The sequence below is a fragment of the Erpetoichthys calabaricus genome, chromosome 2 (genome assembly GCF_900747795.2).
Source record: "Erpetoichthys calabaricus chromosome 2, fErpCal1.3, whole genome shotgun sequence".
Classification (NCBI taxonomy): Eukaryota; Metazoa; Chordata; class Cladistia; order Polypteriformes; family Polypteridae; genus Erpetoichthys; species Erpetoichthys calabaricus.
Window position 1 is genome coordinate 38424368 of NC_041395.2, and position 14696 is coordinate 38439063.

At 42.5% G+C, this 14696-nt stretch overlaps 1 protein-coding gene across 2 annotated transcripts in view; it reads right to left on the reverse strand.

Annotated features, from left to right (window-relative positions):
* The window catches only part of LOC114645773 (uncharacterized), a 28728-nt gene extending 19490 nt beyond the window's left edge, over positions 1-9238 (reverse strand). The window contains exons 1-2 of one of the 2 annotated variants that reach the window (XM_051922292.1): positions 8908-9238; positions 8632-8803 (exon numbers count right to left, since the gene is read on the reverse strand). In XM_051922292.1, coding sequence (XP_051778252.1) covers positions 8632-8803; positions 8908-8940 — 205 coding nt within the window. In that variant the 5' untranslated portion in view covers positions 8941-9238. The remainder of the gene's footprint in view (positions 1-8631; positions 8804-8907) is intronic. The other variant, XM_051922291.1, reaches the window with a different exon arrangement.
* Between the last annotated feature and the right edge of the window lie 5458 nt (positions 9239-14696).

Consider the following 14696-nt stretch of genomic DNA (forward strand, 5'->3'; position numbering starts at 1 on the left):
AAGTGATGATAAATGTAGGGGTGTACTTACTTTTTCCATGTGACAAATCTGCATTTTTGTAAATTTACATTATGAGAGTGATTACACCATATCAAATTGATGTGTCATTTCTTCAGGTATGCTATCTTTATCTGTAGACACTGTTTGCATGAAGATCTAACGTTTGCCTGTTCAAATATGTTGAAAAAGTCAAACAGTTTTCATGCGGTGTACTTATTTTTTCACATGTAAAGAACAAGTGAGTTTTAGGAGTGTTTCCCATAGCTCTTCATTATTCCACTTTTAACAAACGGGTTTAAAGTAAGTGTTTTGGGCTCCTCCCCAGCATCTATATCAGAAAAGAATATTTTCAATCCCACATACTTCAGTTGTCAAATATGCTACAGTCACTCCAGACATGTACAAATGTTAAATTACAAAAATAATTTAAACAAATAAGTCAAATCAATTTAAAAAATGAATCTATGAAAGGGCTCAAAATGTGATGCAGCTCCCTTGCAAAAGAAGAACAGTGGCGTGCAGCAAGGGGAAAAGAAAGCAACATTTCACAAAAGAGAAGTTAAAACAACTTACAGAGGAGTTGGCAAAAAATAAAGAAATGTTATTTTCCAAGGCTTGTGGAAGCTCCCAAGGACTTGTGCAAGCACTGGAATCACATCTTGCACGGTTGCAGAGCATGATCTGGGCATATGGGTGTATGGTGTTCTACCTCTGCTTACCCAGTTTGAGGATTCGACACTGGTGTTAGCAGCTATTCACAAAAAGGACACCCACTGTCTCCTAGTAACCTGCCACCTGCAAATGCACTATCCTGAGCCATCTGACACACTCCACAGTTGGGCCAAATTTAAGCATCATGTGTACACCCAAGCCACTTGACCACAACATATACAAAAGGTCTCTGATGATCAGTTGCATATCATCTGGACATTTCAACACTGAGAACCCTTTTTGACAGGTGTAAGTGGAATTCAAGACGCTGGGAGTGTGAATAGGAATGAGTGTTCCATCCACCTACAATTCCAGGTATGCCTGCAATAGCATGAAAACCAATTTTAGTGTCATGCAAGGTGTTGTATTATTATTGGTTACTTATTTAGTTGTCACCTTTATCCAAGACAACTAAAAAATTTCAAACACAATTGGTCGAGTTCTGAGAAATCAAGGAAGTGTCCGCAAATATCGCCAAACTCAGCGAAATGCATTGAAGTGAATGGGGAAGGACAAACTGAACTAGATTAGACTGGATTACAATGGTGCAATCATCTTTAAAGTGTCCCTGAGGGTTAGGGAAACATCTGCCAACTATACTGGACCGATTATTGTGGCCAAAAAGGTGACCGGAGCTGTACAGCAGCAGTGCCAACCATTGCACCACCGTGCCTCCGTGAGATCAAAGAAGAAAGTATGCAGTCAGAGACTTCAATCATTTATTTTATCAAAACGAAGTGAAAATGCCGAAATCATAGTCAAAAGTCAGAAAATTCAAAGTGGGTGTCATGATTGAAGCCGCGGGCTCATTCTATTTTTTGAAGTCACACTGAAGGGCACTCCGCTGTCTGTGCTGATGCTTTGCACTTTTTCTTCTATCAAAAAGATAGAAATGTCTTGTAGATATTATAGATCTTTCGATATTATAATTATTTCATAGAGTTCCATGTGTTTTTGTGAGTGTCAGGCTCCTTCAAGGTTTGTTTTTTATCTCCATGTAGCTAATTATGCATGCATAGGGCACGTGCCTCCTTCTCGTATACTGATGTGGAACTCAAGATCAACCAGCACATTTGGCGACAGGCAGAGACAATTCTTTGTTTATGCTGTATGCGTTTCCTAAAAATAAGATTTTGAGAACCTGTGTTATTTAATTATCTGTTCTACTACTAAGTCCCACAGAGTCTGTAATGAAAATGATCAGCATACCCTTTGTAGGTGCCATCTGATGTTGGCTGTTACAGCTCCAGGGTTTATCACACTGGCCTCACAAAGCATTATGGGGCACTGGAGGAAAAAGTTCTCCTAAAAAGACTAAATTAACAGTAAATAATTTGACAAGTATTTTATATATATACTAGCCAACCCGCTGTGTAGCATACGCCGCGTTATTATGTATTGATGGGTGAACACTTCCTGAAAGACAGAGTTGTCCAAATGGGGTGGGTTTGAGGATACGACTGTATGTGAGTGAAAAGATGGAACTCTGGAGAGGGCAACATACAATTGTCCGTGACTGAAAACTGGAGGATCGCCATCGCGATTCCACCTCCCAGAGCGAGGGACGGGGCTGGACGGCGCTCGGGCAGAACAAGAGGAGAGGGGAAGGACGCCCATTCCACCCCAGCCCCCACCCCCCACCATTCTAGTCTGCTGATTTCTTAGTCATCGTTCAGTACACACTGCCTGCTCATATGCCTGCCCCCAACTCCTCACCTGAGTCGCTTTCGTCTCTGCTACAGTCCACATGCACCTCTGAGCCACGTTGACTTTTCATTGTTCTTTGCGGTTCCGGCTGCTTTTCTATATATAATCCACCAAGTCAGCACCGGACATCTAAGGGCATCACAGACCTGTTAATGCTCAATCTCACGTGGCTGAAAGCTACTTGTCCCTCTAAGAAGTTGGACGCCGACCGCTCGGGGGTCGCGTAACTATTTAGCAGGAGGGAGTCTCTTTCGTTATCAGAATTAACCGGACAAATCGCTCCACCAACTAAGAACGGCCATGCACCACCACCCACAGAATTGGAGAAGATTGACAGTTTGATAGCTCTTTCTCGTGTCCGGGCCGGGTGAGGTTTCCCGTGTTGAGTCAAATTACACGAAAGGCTCCACACCTGGTGGTGTCCTTCCGTCAATTTCAGCTTTGCACCCTTACTCCCCCCGGAACCCAAAGACTTTGGTTACCCGGTTGGCTGCCCGGCAGGTCATGGGAATAACGCCGCCGGATCACCAGTCTTCATCGTTTATGGTCGGAACTACGACGGTATGTGATAGTCTTTGAACCACCGTACTTTCGTTCTTGATTAATGAAAACATTTTTGGCAAATGCTTTCATTCTGGCTCAAATTGTTGGTGGGCAGGGCTCTGAGTTGGTGGGCGTGGCTCTGTCTTGCATTTGTCTTGCTTGCCATGGACTTCGTGAATTCTTAGAGTTGGTGGGCGTGGCTATGTCGTGCGTATCCCATGGTTGTCTTGCGTGCCCTGTCGGCTTAGTGAATTATATATATCATATATATATGTATATGATATGTACAGTATGTATACACATACACACACACACACATACAATTTTCCATGAGTATAAAAATTCCTGCAATAGATCAAATTCTGCTTTTCCTAGTGACTTAACTTTTGTTGATGGTCATTGCAAAACAATTTTACATGAAAATGTAGTGTTTTGGAGTGAAAAGTGCGATCAGTAAAAATAATGTGAAATTTGAATAATGTAAAGTATTTCTGTCAATTCTACATGGTCTCCCTTTAAAGTCCACAGATGCAAATGTATACTGTGGATATAAAAAGTCTACCCACTCCTGCCAAAATCACAGATTTTGCATAATAAAAAATTAAACCCAGATAAATCCCGTCAGAACTTATTCCACCTTTATTGCAAAATTGTAATCTATACAAAGAAGGTGAAAACAAATCAGAAACTCACATCAATTAAAGTGGCTCTGATTGAGCTCAGATGAAGTTTGACTGTTGCTGTAGGATTATCGTGATATCCTCTTGGTTGCAACATACTCCAAAAGCCATGGTCCACAAAGAGCTTTTAAAACACAAATGGGATCTCACCATTGAAAGGTATCAATCAGGATAGGGGTACAAAAAAGTATACAAAGCATTAAATATCCCATGGAGCATGGTGAAGTCAGTCATCAACAAGTGGCTCAATATGGCTCAATAGTGACTCTACCAAGATCAGAACGTCCTTCAAAGATTGATGCGAAAACAAGAGGAAAACTGGTCAGGGAGGCCACCAAGAGGCCGACAGCAACATTAAAGGAGCTGCAGGATTTCCTGGCAAGTACTGGTTGTTCCTTACATGCGACAACAATCACAAAACCTTGAAGCATCTGCAAGGAAGCTGAAGACTCAAGACGCAATTTTTTGTAAGTAGGAATAGGCAAAAATTGCAAGTCCACACGTGCCAAACTGATAAGACACTAAGCCAAAAAGACTGAGTGCTGTAATATCAAAAGGTGCTTCAACTAAGTATTCGTTTAGATCAGGGGTCTCCAACACGTCACTCGCGAGCTACCAGTAGCGTGCAACCCCTTTCGGGCTCTTGTTCAGAAAGCGGACACCACTTGGTTGTTTTACACAGAGGTCACTTGGTTGTTTCACAATAATTAAGATTAGGTATATAGGTAGGTTTCACATTTCTGTTATCATTTTAGCCCTAAAATAGTGACTTAACATCACGGACCTATTTTATTGACCTTAAGATTAGTGTTTGGGTGAGGGGAAGGCCGTCTCAAGTGGTGTCCGCTTTCTGAACAAGACCCCCCCCCCCCCCTTTCCAAGTAGCTCAGGGTTAATGAATCCTACATAAATTTAAAAACTTGATTAGTCAAATTGGGGTGGGCGATCTTTCCAAAAAATCATATCACGATCCTTTTAACACAGACTCACGATCCACAATCTGAATTGCAATCTATCTTTTCAATGTGGCATACACTTAAGGGACTGAACTCATCAAGACCTTAGTAAAAATTTTAAATATCAAACAAAGTTGAATTCAATTGTTCTCTCGTTCGCTAGCTAAGCAGAGTTAAGGAACACGCCCCGAAGCTGGCAAGTGAGTGAGGAAGGCCCCTCCCCTCGGCCCACTGCGTGTTTCTTGGATTCGTGCAAAAATAAAAATAAAATCGGTACCGCAAGCGAACTCATACATAATGAAATGAGAGAAGTCACAAAATCAATTGGAATGTTCAAGAAAATTATAGAAAAAACCTGATCTAAATCCGTTAAGTAGTTCTCTCGTGAAAAGCGGACAGACAAACATTGGATTTTATATATTATATATTAGCAAACCTTCAAAATAATGTGCAGTTAAAGTCTCAACAGCATTCTCAGAATTTCTGGAGCTTAGTAGAGCCAGATAACTATAAGAATCTTCACCAAGTAGCTCTGAAAATGGCCGAGTGCACTGACTCTTTTTCTCCCTTTCCTGCAGACCATTCACAGGAGATCCCACCTGGCCCTCTTGACGTCACTTCCAGGACCGAGCCTATAGAAGAAGACCTTGCCGGCTCCGGCCCCTGTGATGTCACGTCCGGGCTCGACCCTATGGCTTAAGACCTTCATGAGCCCGACCCCTTTGATCTCACTTCTGTCTTCCCCTTTAAAAGCCTCCACCTTTTCCCTATTCCCTCAGTTCTGTTTTGTGCACATCAGTGCTGTATTCATTTCTCAAATTGCAGCCAGGATACCAATTATACGGGTGGCTGCCCCAAACCTCACTATGACTCTGTGTGGAGTTTGTGACACTGCGTATTTGGAATTGCATTGTTTTGACAGCATTCATGTTTTAATCCAATGGTGTGAGAGACACTAGAAAATGCATACAGACATACAAAATGCACTTGCAGGTGAACTAAATAGTTTTTTGTGATGTTTTAATGCAAAATGTGAGTTGTGGACACCAACATTTTGTAAATGTTCAGGCAAAACAAGCTTATTCAGTTTGTTTGGATTGAAATAAGCTATGAGAATAAACGTTAGAAAACATGAGTAGCTCTCTACTATTTTCATTTTGTAAAAGTAGCTCTTGGTTAGAGACCCCTAGTTTTAGGGGGTGCGCACACTAATGCAACCAGGCTTTTGTAAGATTTTTTCCTTTTTTCATTAAGCAGTTTCTGATCTGCTTTTATCTTCTTTGAACAGATTGTAATTTTGCAAAAAAGGTGGACACCACTTTCACCTCTGCTTCTCTCCCTCCCTTATTGGCCTCTAGCGAAGCAAAACATACGCTTACAGTCACAGCACCTGGCACCCTCACTGGAACTTTGTAGTGCTTGCTAACCATTTTGTTTCATCAAATGCTGACCTTGCATTTCACACCTGACTGTACACGCCAAACATGATCACATCTCTTTTTTTCCTGTCTAGGATACTGCCTGGCCTATCAATTGCTTCTGCTCCAACTTTTATTTGCATAAAGCCATTAACAGAACACATACGATAGCATGTCATGTAATTTTCCAACCTGCTTAATCCAGACAAGTGTCACACTGGGGTTGGAGGCTATCTCAGCTAGCATAGCAAGCAAGTCAGGAACAAACTCTGGACAGGGTGCCAGTCCATCACAGGGTGAACACACACACACACACATTTTATACATCCTGTAGGGCCGATTTAGCATGGCCAGTCCACCTACTCTTCATGCCTTTGGACAGTGGGAGGAAATTGGAGCACCTTTAGGAATCCTGCACAGAGAACATGCAAACTCCATGGAGGGAAGACTCACAAGGCAAATCCTGGTCTCCTTACTGTGAGGCAGCAGCGCACAGTCTGTACTATAGCATACTATTATTAAATATCGATGAACACAAATAAATAAACAAACGTGTTGTCTAATTTCCTTCTTTCTACAATGTCACCAAATTTCAATCAAACCACTCAAGGCATTTCTTAAATTTTTGGGGTAGATGGTGATTTTATTGTGGGGGGCAGTTTACCTCTAAATATAGATATACAGTATATCACAATGTCCTTTCTTGGCGGATGCCTACTGCCTTAGATGTACAATCCTGCCAAATTTCTGCTTTTTAGGGAATGGGAAATAGTGTTTTTGTTGATGATTGAGAGAGACAGTGAACTTTGTACATATATATGATATAGTACCTGCCAAACTGTATCACACCTCTGTGAGCTGCTTCTTGCAACTGAGAGGACGTGGCAGATGTTTGCCAACTGGACAACCAACCACAAACATTACCTGGCAGGTAACCACCTTAATAATCAGACTGTGCTTCAGAACCAGGAATGTAATATCTATATATGTATACACACATACATGTCATGTGTTCGAGGGTGTGGAAGGGGAAGCAACTGCATTTTGAGTGTTGGAATATGGAAGGGATGGGGGTGGGGGGGTAAATGTATGTCTGAATTTTTTTTTTCTTCTTTAATTCTTCAGTATAACTTTATGGATGTATTAATTATCTTATCATGACTAAGAATTTTTTTTTTTTTTTTTTTTTTTATGGGTGAAGGGAATTTGGAAGGTTTAATGGGAAGTTTGATATTTGCTTTCTGAACACAAATCACATAAAACAAATCGTAGCTTGGCTTAGTAAAGAAGGGTATGTTGCAAATCTGGGATCTATATTCCAAGTTAGGGGCACAAATTAGCATTTAAAATGACTTAATTATGTACAGTATACGTAAGGTAGCTGGCCATTGGGACACTGAAGGAATGGCTGATGAAAATGGGTCTTTTAGGATATACAGTATGTGAATAAAAAATTAAAAATAAGTAATTTCAAACAGGGGCGGCACGGTGGCGCAGTGGTAGTGCTGCTGCCTCGCAGTAAGGAGACCTGTGGTTCACTTCCCGGGTCCTCCCTGTGTGGAGTTTGCATGTTCTCCCCGTGTCTGCGTGGGTTTCCTCCCACAGTCCAAAGACATGCAGGTTAGGTGCATTGGCGATTCTAAATTGTCCCTAGTGTGTGCCCTACGGTGGGCTGGCGCCCTGCCCAAGGTTTATCCTGCCTTGCGCCCTGTGCTGGCAGGGATTGGCTCCAGCAGACCCCCGTGACCCTGTGTTAGGATATAGCGGGTTGGAGAATGACTGACTGACCACACCAATAATGTCTAGGTTGTATTTTTAAATCAATTAAATTATATCCTGATAAAAACAAATATCAATTTCTACCAAAAACATGAAAATTACTGGGCATGTCCAGACTTTTGAGTATTGCGTATTCTGGTGGTGTGCTGAAGTGTTGCATGTTGCTTGCACGTGCAGGTAAGGATTTCACTGCACTCTGCTGCTACTAAAGAATCTCCCACTCTTTCGGATTGCAAAATAAAAGAAGAAAAAAAAGACAAACAACTTCAATGTTGAGGTCATCTACAGTACAGGTAAAATGAGTCACTGATGACTGCGAAATTGCTCAGAACAAAACCCCCGCAGTCGTAGTGTACCCAGGACTGAGCATTTCATAAGGAGCACGGCATCCAAGTGTCCTCACACCAACAGCACCCATAAACACAGTGAGAAGGCTTGGAGTTTGTTGTTTCGGCAGCATTTGAGTTGTCCGTGTAAAGCAGGACACAGCAAGGACTGCTCAGTGTACGTCTGGTCAAGAATGCTTAACGTGTTTCAGTATACACGAGTTAAACGTGGACATAACTAAATCAACAAACACTAAACACCTATTGTTTGGGAAAGATGCACAAAATAAAAAAAATGTTGGACACGACCCCATTGACAAAATAAACAATTTTGGGGTAATGGTCACGGCAACTTACATCTTAACATCTGACACTTAACAAGTCTACAACTGCACAGCAACTTAAACAGCACACTGCAATATCTACCCCGTTTTCGTTGACCAAAGCCTCACATACTCCGGCAAACAATCCCAGGTGACGCCGGCGATGCGCACGTGCTGCTCGGGCTTACCTTCGTGCCGAACCGCCAGGTTCAAGTGGTTCTGTAAATGGATTTGAACGGCATACAGCTGGTTAGGTTTATATACTGTCGGCTTGCAGAATGGACAGTGGTATAAACTACAGCACGTCGTGCACTTGGTGATCTGGGACTGCCTTCCAGACTTTAACACGGTTACGTGCTCCTGCCAAGGAAACACACGTTATGTCAACAGTCTGCACAAGACACAGCAGGGGTCCAACACATTTACAGCGAAATTAGAAGAGCTTTTGAACACGACATACTTACAGAAACGGTGTGGGGATTCCCTGATAACGCCATGATTCTCTTTCACAATGCCGCAGCTTTTCGGCCAGCTTATTAGCCGTAGTTTTCCATTTGTCTAGCCAGTAGTGTGTTAGCTTAGCAGATGAAATGTATTACGGTATACATGCGACGGAACTGTACGTAGATTCGATATAAGGTAGCAAGTGAACATCCAGCTTCGCCGTGACATCCCTGTGACTGCATAGCTGTGTAAGCTAGATGTAATACGGTAAGCGTGTCCGTACACTATACACAATACGGTAGGCGGCAGTGTCGTAAAGTGCAGCGTGCTGTAGGCCGGCGGATAATTGTGCGCATGTGTGTAGCAAATCAGACGCGGGAGCCAGCCGTAGTGATGGGCGGAGTGAAGCCTCATGAAGCATCAACACGTTTGAAGCAATTGTGTCGGAAATCGTATCGAAGCTTCGAAGCATTTGACACTCACCTCTCTAGGGACACCTCCTGGCCATTTGTATTAACAGCACATTTTAACAGTAAACTCTTAGAGCATTGTGGACGAATACCGAATCTCTATGAAGTTGTGATATACACCTTTGAAGTCAAAAATTATAATTGGCAATAATGTCAAGCATTGTAAATCGACATACGCTTAGCAAGTAATTATTCTGCAGTAATCGGATCGACGTTGACTAGTTACGTTAGGCGCCAGCACGGATTACCGTTGTTTAGAAGTAAATGTATGCGTAACGGTGGCTTGAACAATTACGCCAGTCGGACAGCGCCAGGTCTCGTGTTCAATAACAAACCTGGTCAGCATCTGTCTGGGGATTGCAGATTTCCGTTGCCTGATGCGTTTGATTGATAGTTCCGATTATGCGGCAATGCTCCTTGAAAACCTGGTTGGTGTTAGACTTCTAATCGGGAATTTAATCTGCATAATGTACATTCATATTCTAATTCCAATGTAAAACCAGCATATATCAGTATTTGAATTAAACTCTTCAACCAAACTAGACTACACCTCGTGGAAATGAGATTGGTCCATCACTAACTGTCACTAAATTTTGCAATAACTATACTGATACGAACTGGCGCTACACATCCACATCATCACGTGCATTGGAAATGAGACGCTGAGCTTTTGACGCACAAATGTTTCAAAACGACACATTGAAGCTTGTTTAAAAGTGCACGTGAGATGATGAAGGGGAGGTAAAGCCAAATGTCACTGAGATATGTCGTGTGTTTACTTTTATCAGCACTGTCAATTACTTCACCCCATGTTAGCCTTGTTAATGACGACGCTGTAGACTCTTCATCGATTGATACAGACGCCGACATGAAGATCTACTAATGCACTGGAAACAAAGAGCAGGCAGCTATCCATATTTATAGTAATTTCAAAAAAAATCTGTCTTTGCCAGAAACATTTATTCTTGTTTACCGTAAGAGCAGCCCATACTAATCATTTATCTCGAAGCATGCGCAAATAAGACTTGATACACGTATATCACCTAACGTTCAAAGTACAAGACCTGCAGTTTACATATTGTAACATAATATAGCTAATACAACTAATGAAACTACGTTAGCTAGATCTACCATTTCATCATACACATGAAACAAGACACATATTTTCATTAGATACATCTTTATCACATTGCTGCTTCACAGTAAGGAGACCCGGGTTAATTTCCCGGCTCCTCCCTGCGTGGTGTTTGCATGTTTTCCTCGTGTTTGCGTGGGTTTCCTTCGGGTGCTCCGGTTTCTTCCCACAGTCCAAAGACATGCAGGTTAGGTGCATTGGAGATCCTAACATGTCCCTAGTGTGTGCTTGGTGTATGTGTGTGTCCTGCGGTGGGCTGGCATGCTGCCGGGGATTTGTTCCTGCCTTGTGCTCTGTGCTGGCTGGGATTGGCTCCAGCAGACCCCCGTGACCCTGTGTTTAGATATAGCAGGTTGGACAATGACTGACTGACTGACAGACATATTGAACATTAATGCAGTAATTATAGCAGTAATAATGAACCTGAGGAAGAAAAGGAATATTTATGAGAAGGGACAGAAACAGTGATATCGTAGCAAACAGTATAAAAACAACATATAACACAGTAAATAGAACATATAGAATATCAAACAAGATATTACACTTCACCAGCAACCACCCGGTATCTCATAAACGGAGCTGTGTTAAAACTCTATTCAGAAGAGTCCACACCCACTGTAATACGAAGGAAACAAAAATGAATGAGAGACGCTATCTCTTCCATCTTTTCACTTCAAACGGATACTCAAAAACATTCATTAATCGGAGCTTACACAGAAGACGCCAAAAAACTCAGCAAACAATTGAACTGAATCAGAACCCCCACCTCACCTGGCACTCACTCCCTTATCACCAAAATGTGTCAGAAGGTACAGCGGGCATCCTGGCCAAGTCAGGCGTCAGAATAGTGCACAAACCCACAAACAATCTGCGCACGGTCCTCTTTAATGTTAAAAACAAGAAATCGATAGCAGAAACACGAAACGCAGTTATAGTATTCCACGCAGTTCTTGCTCAGCAGTATACATAGGACAAACTTCAAAAAGAATCGCAACACGTATAGAGGAACATCGCAACGCCGTCAGAAGAAAGGACTCACTTTCATTGATCTACACGCATACTAAATCAACAGGACATTCATTTAACTTGGACAAGTCAAATTTAAGGCCAGTACTAAAAGTGGCAGAGAGCTGGCCGAATATTGGCTATCAAATGAGAACGCCATCAACAGACACTTGGACGTAAATCCAGCATATGTAAACTTAAGGAGAACATGTTCATAATAAATAAACTGTATACCCAATACCCCCCCCCCCCCCCCCCCCCAATCACACTGATTTAGCCACCCCCATCCACATAATGTTTTGCTATATATTGCGTTTGATTCTTGCAAGTCTAAGCATTATCCTCTGATGAAGACCCCTGGCAGGGGTTGAAAGCTCAGGAATAAAAACTACTTTATGATACATGATACATTTTTTCTCCCTTTGTGGATCTCCAGCTGCAAATATACAGTAATCCCTCACCTATTGCGGGGGTTACGTTCCAGAGCCCCCCGCGATAGGTGAAAATCCGTGAAGTAGTGACCTATATTTATTTTATTATTTATACATATTTTAAGGCTTTATAAACCCTTCCCACACTCTTATAAACCCTTCTCACTCTCTTGTTAACCTTTCCCACACTCTTATAAACACTTCCTATGCTCTTAAACATTTTCTACATTCTTAAACACCTCAGACCAACACTGCACACTGCACGCAGCGATCAGACGTCAATGTGTCTGCACTCGCTTTGTGAAGGGGGGCAGATGAACTCACGCTGAGCAGAAATGGACTTTGTGCTGCTTCTGCCAAAATGCCTGCTTGTCGCTCTGCGCGTTCGGAAGGAGGAGGAGTGTGTGTGGGGTGGGGGTGGGGGGGGGGGTCTGAACGCACGTTCGCTCAAACCCCCCTCCCCGGAGGCGCAGTTCCCATTGTCAAGGGGGTGGGGAGCTGAATGAACGCTAAGGAGAAGTGGACTTTGTGCTGGCTTTGTGCTGCTTGTCGCTCTGCGTGTCAATAATTTAAAAGCCTGTACATCACCAATTTTCCTGTCTCACTGTCTTGTCTTGCGTGAAGTTAAGATGTTTTATAATAGTGAGATGTTACTCATATCCTTAGCCCGACATCCACATATCATATGTGTTAACAAAGTGTGTTTTATAAGTTTACATGTGTTTAAAGCATGTGGGATGGGTATTTTTAAGGCTTAAACTATAAAAATGTTTATTTATATGGTCTTTCTATATCGCGGATTTTATATATATATGTTGATTTCTATATTCAGTGAATACACGCATAACACTGTTCACTATAGAAGTGAGGCAGTGCAACACAGAGACTGGAATATTTATGAGAACAGCCAGAGTATTATGGTGAAGGAAGTGTTTTGAACCATATTAGTACAGCTGTTCTTATGCATTCTAATAGTCAGCATTTTAATATGCAAAATTTGTCATTTTATATTTTGACACTAAGTAATCTACTGCACAATAATTTCAGTTGTGTTGATGATCCAGAAAGATTTGTTTCACCAATCACAACTCTGTTGAAATTTTGTAACCTGGTGGTGGAATATGCAGTGTAATGTAATTAATATAACTTCCTAACTCTCGGGTCGAAGCAGTAAGCTGACATGAGGAGTGGAAATGTCCCGCCCCCATGCATTGCGGTTCGATACACTGAGCAGACATGCGTAGTACTGAGATTGCATCCTGATGGGGTGCTGAAGCCTCAGACATGCTGAGTACTGAGATCGTGACGCGACTCCGAAGCCTCTGCCATGCGCACTAGGTTAACTGAGGCTTCGAAGCGTCGAGCAGATTTGAAGCCTCAGACATGCGCACTGGGGTAACTGAGGCTTCGAAGCGTCGAGCAGATTTGAAGCCTCAGACATGCGCACTGGGGTAACTGAGGCTTCGAAGCGTCGAGCAGATTTGAAGCCTCAGACATGCGCACTGGGGTAACTGAGGCTTCGAAGCGTCGGGCAGATTTGAAGCCTCAGACATGCGCACTGGGGTAACTGAGGCTTCGAAGCGTCGGGCAGATTTGAAGCCTCAGACATGCGCACTGGGGTAACTGAGGCTTCGAAGCGTCGAGCAGATTTGAAGCCTCAGACATGCGCACTGGGGTAACTGAGGCTTCGAAGCGTCGAGCAGATTTGAAGCCTCAGACATGCGCACTGGGGTAACTGAGGCTTCGAAGCGTCGAGCAGATTTGAAGCCTCAGACATGCGCACTGGGGTAACTGAGGCTTCGAAGCGTCGAGCAGATTTGAAGCCTCAGACATGCGTAGTACTACTGAGATTGCGTCATGACGGGCTTCAAACGGGGATTTGAAGCCTCAGACATGCGTAGTACTGAGCTCATGACGGAGCTCTGAAGCTTCAGACATGCGTAGTACTGAGCTCATGACGGAGCTCTGAAGCCTCAGACATGCGTAGTACTGAGCTCATGACGGAGCTCTGAAGCTTCAGACATGCGTAGTACTGAGATTGGATCATGATAGGGCTTCGAAGTCTGGAGCAGACATGGTCACTGGTTACTGAATCTTTGTGAAGCCTCAGCACACTCAAAGGCATTGACCTCTATATTCTGAGAGTCTATCTGACACTTAACTCTCTAGTTATATTTTGTAATTCGTATTGACATTACACACTTCACTTAATATAGTTAAACTACAATTCAGGTAGTTGCTGAGGAGTAATTATTGTTCTTGTGGATTGCTGTGATTTCCTTTGTCTGATACATAGTGTCAAAGATATATTGTCATATATCAACTTTATATATATAAAAAGATTAGGTAAATCGTGCAACCTTTTTATGGAACACTTAATTTTGTTCAAAACCGTACGTCATATAGTATACATCTATAAATATAATTTTTTTGTCTTCATTAGGAGAATACAACAATGATACTCTCGTGTCAATTAAACCAATTTAATGTGCATATGTCAAGCAACATATTTCCACATCCGCCGCAGTAAGAACAGTAGTAGTAGTTCAGTTGTGCGAAGCTCGTTAATTATCCTGATTAGGTGGCTCAATGGTATCGCAACTGTCTCTCGGTAAAAACACCAGCGGTTCGCGTCGTCGATCCTCCACTTGATAAAGGTTTTTTTCAATTCCTCCATTTAACAATATTTTCAGCTTGGACGGATAGCGAACGAATCGAGCTGTCGAGGGAAGATTGGGCCGCCATAGACGGGCAGGGGGCACACGTCC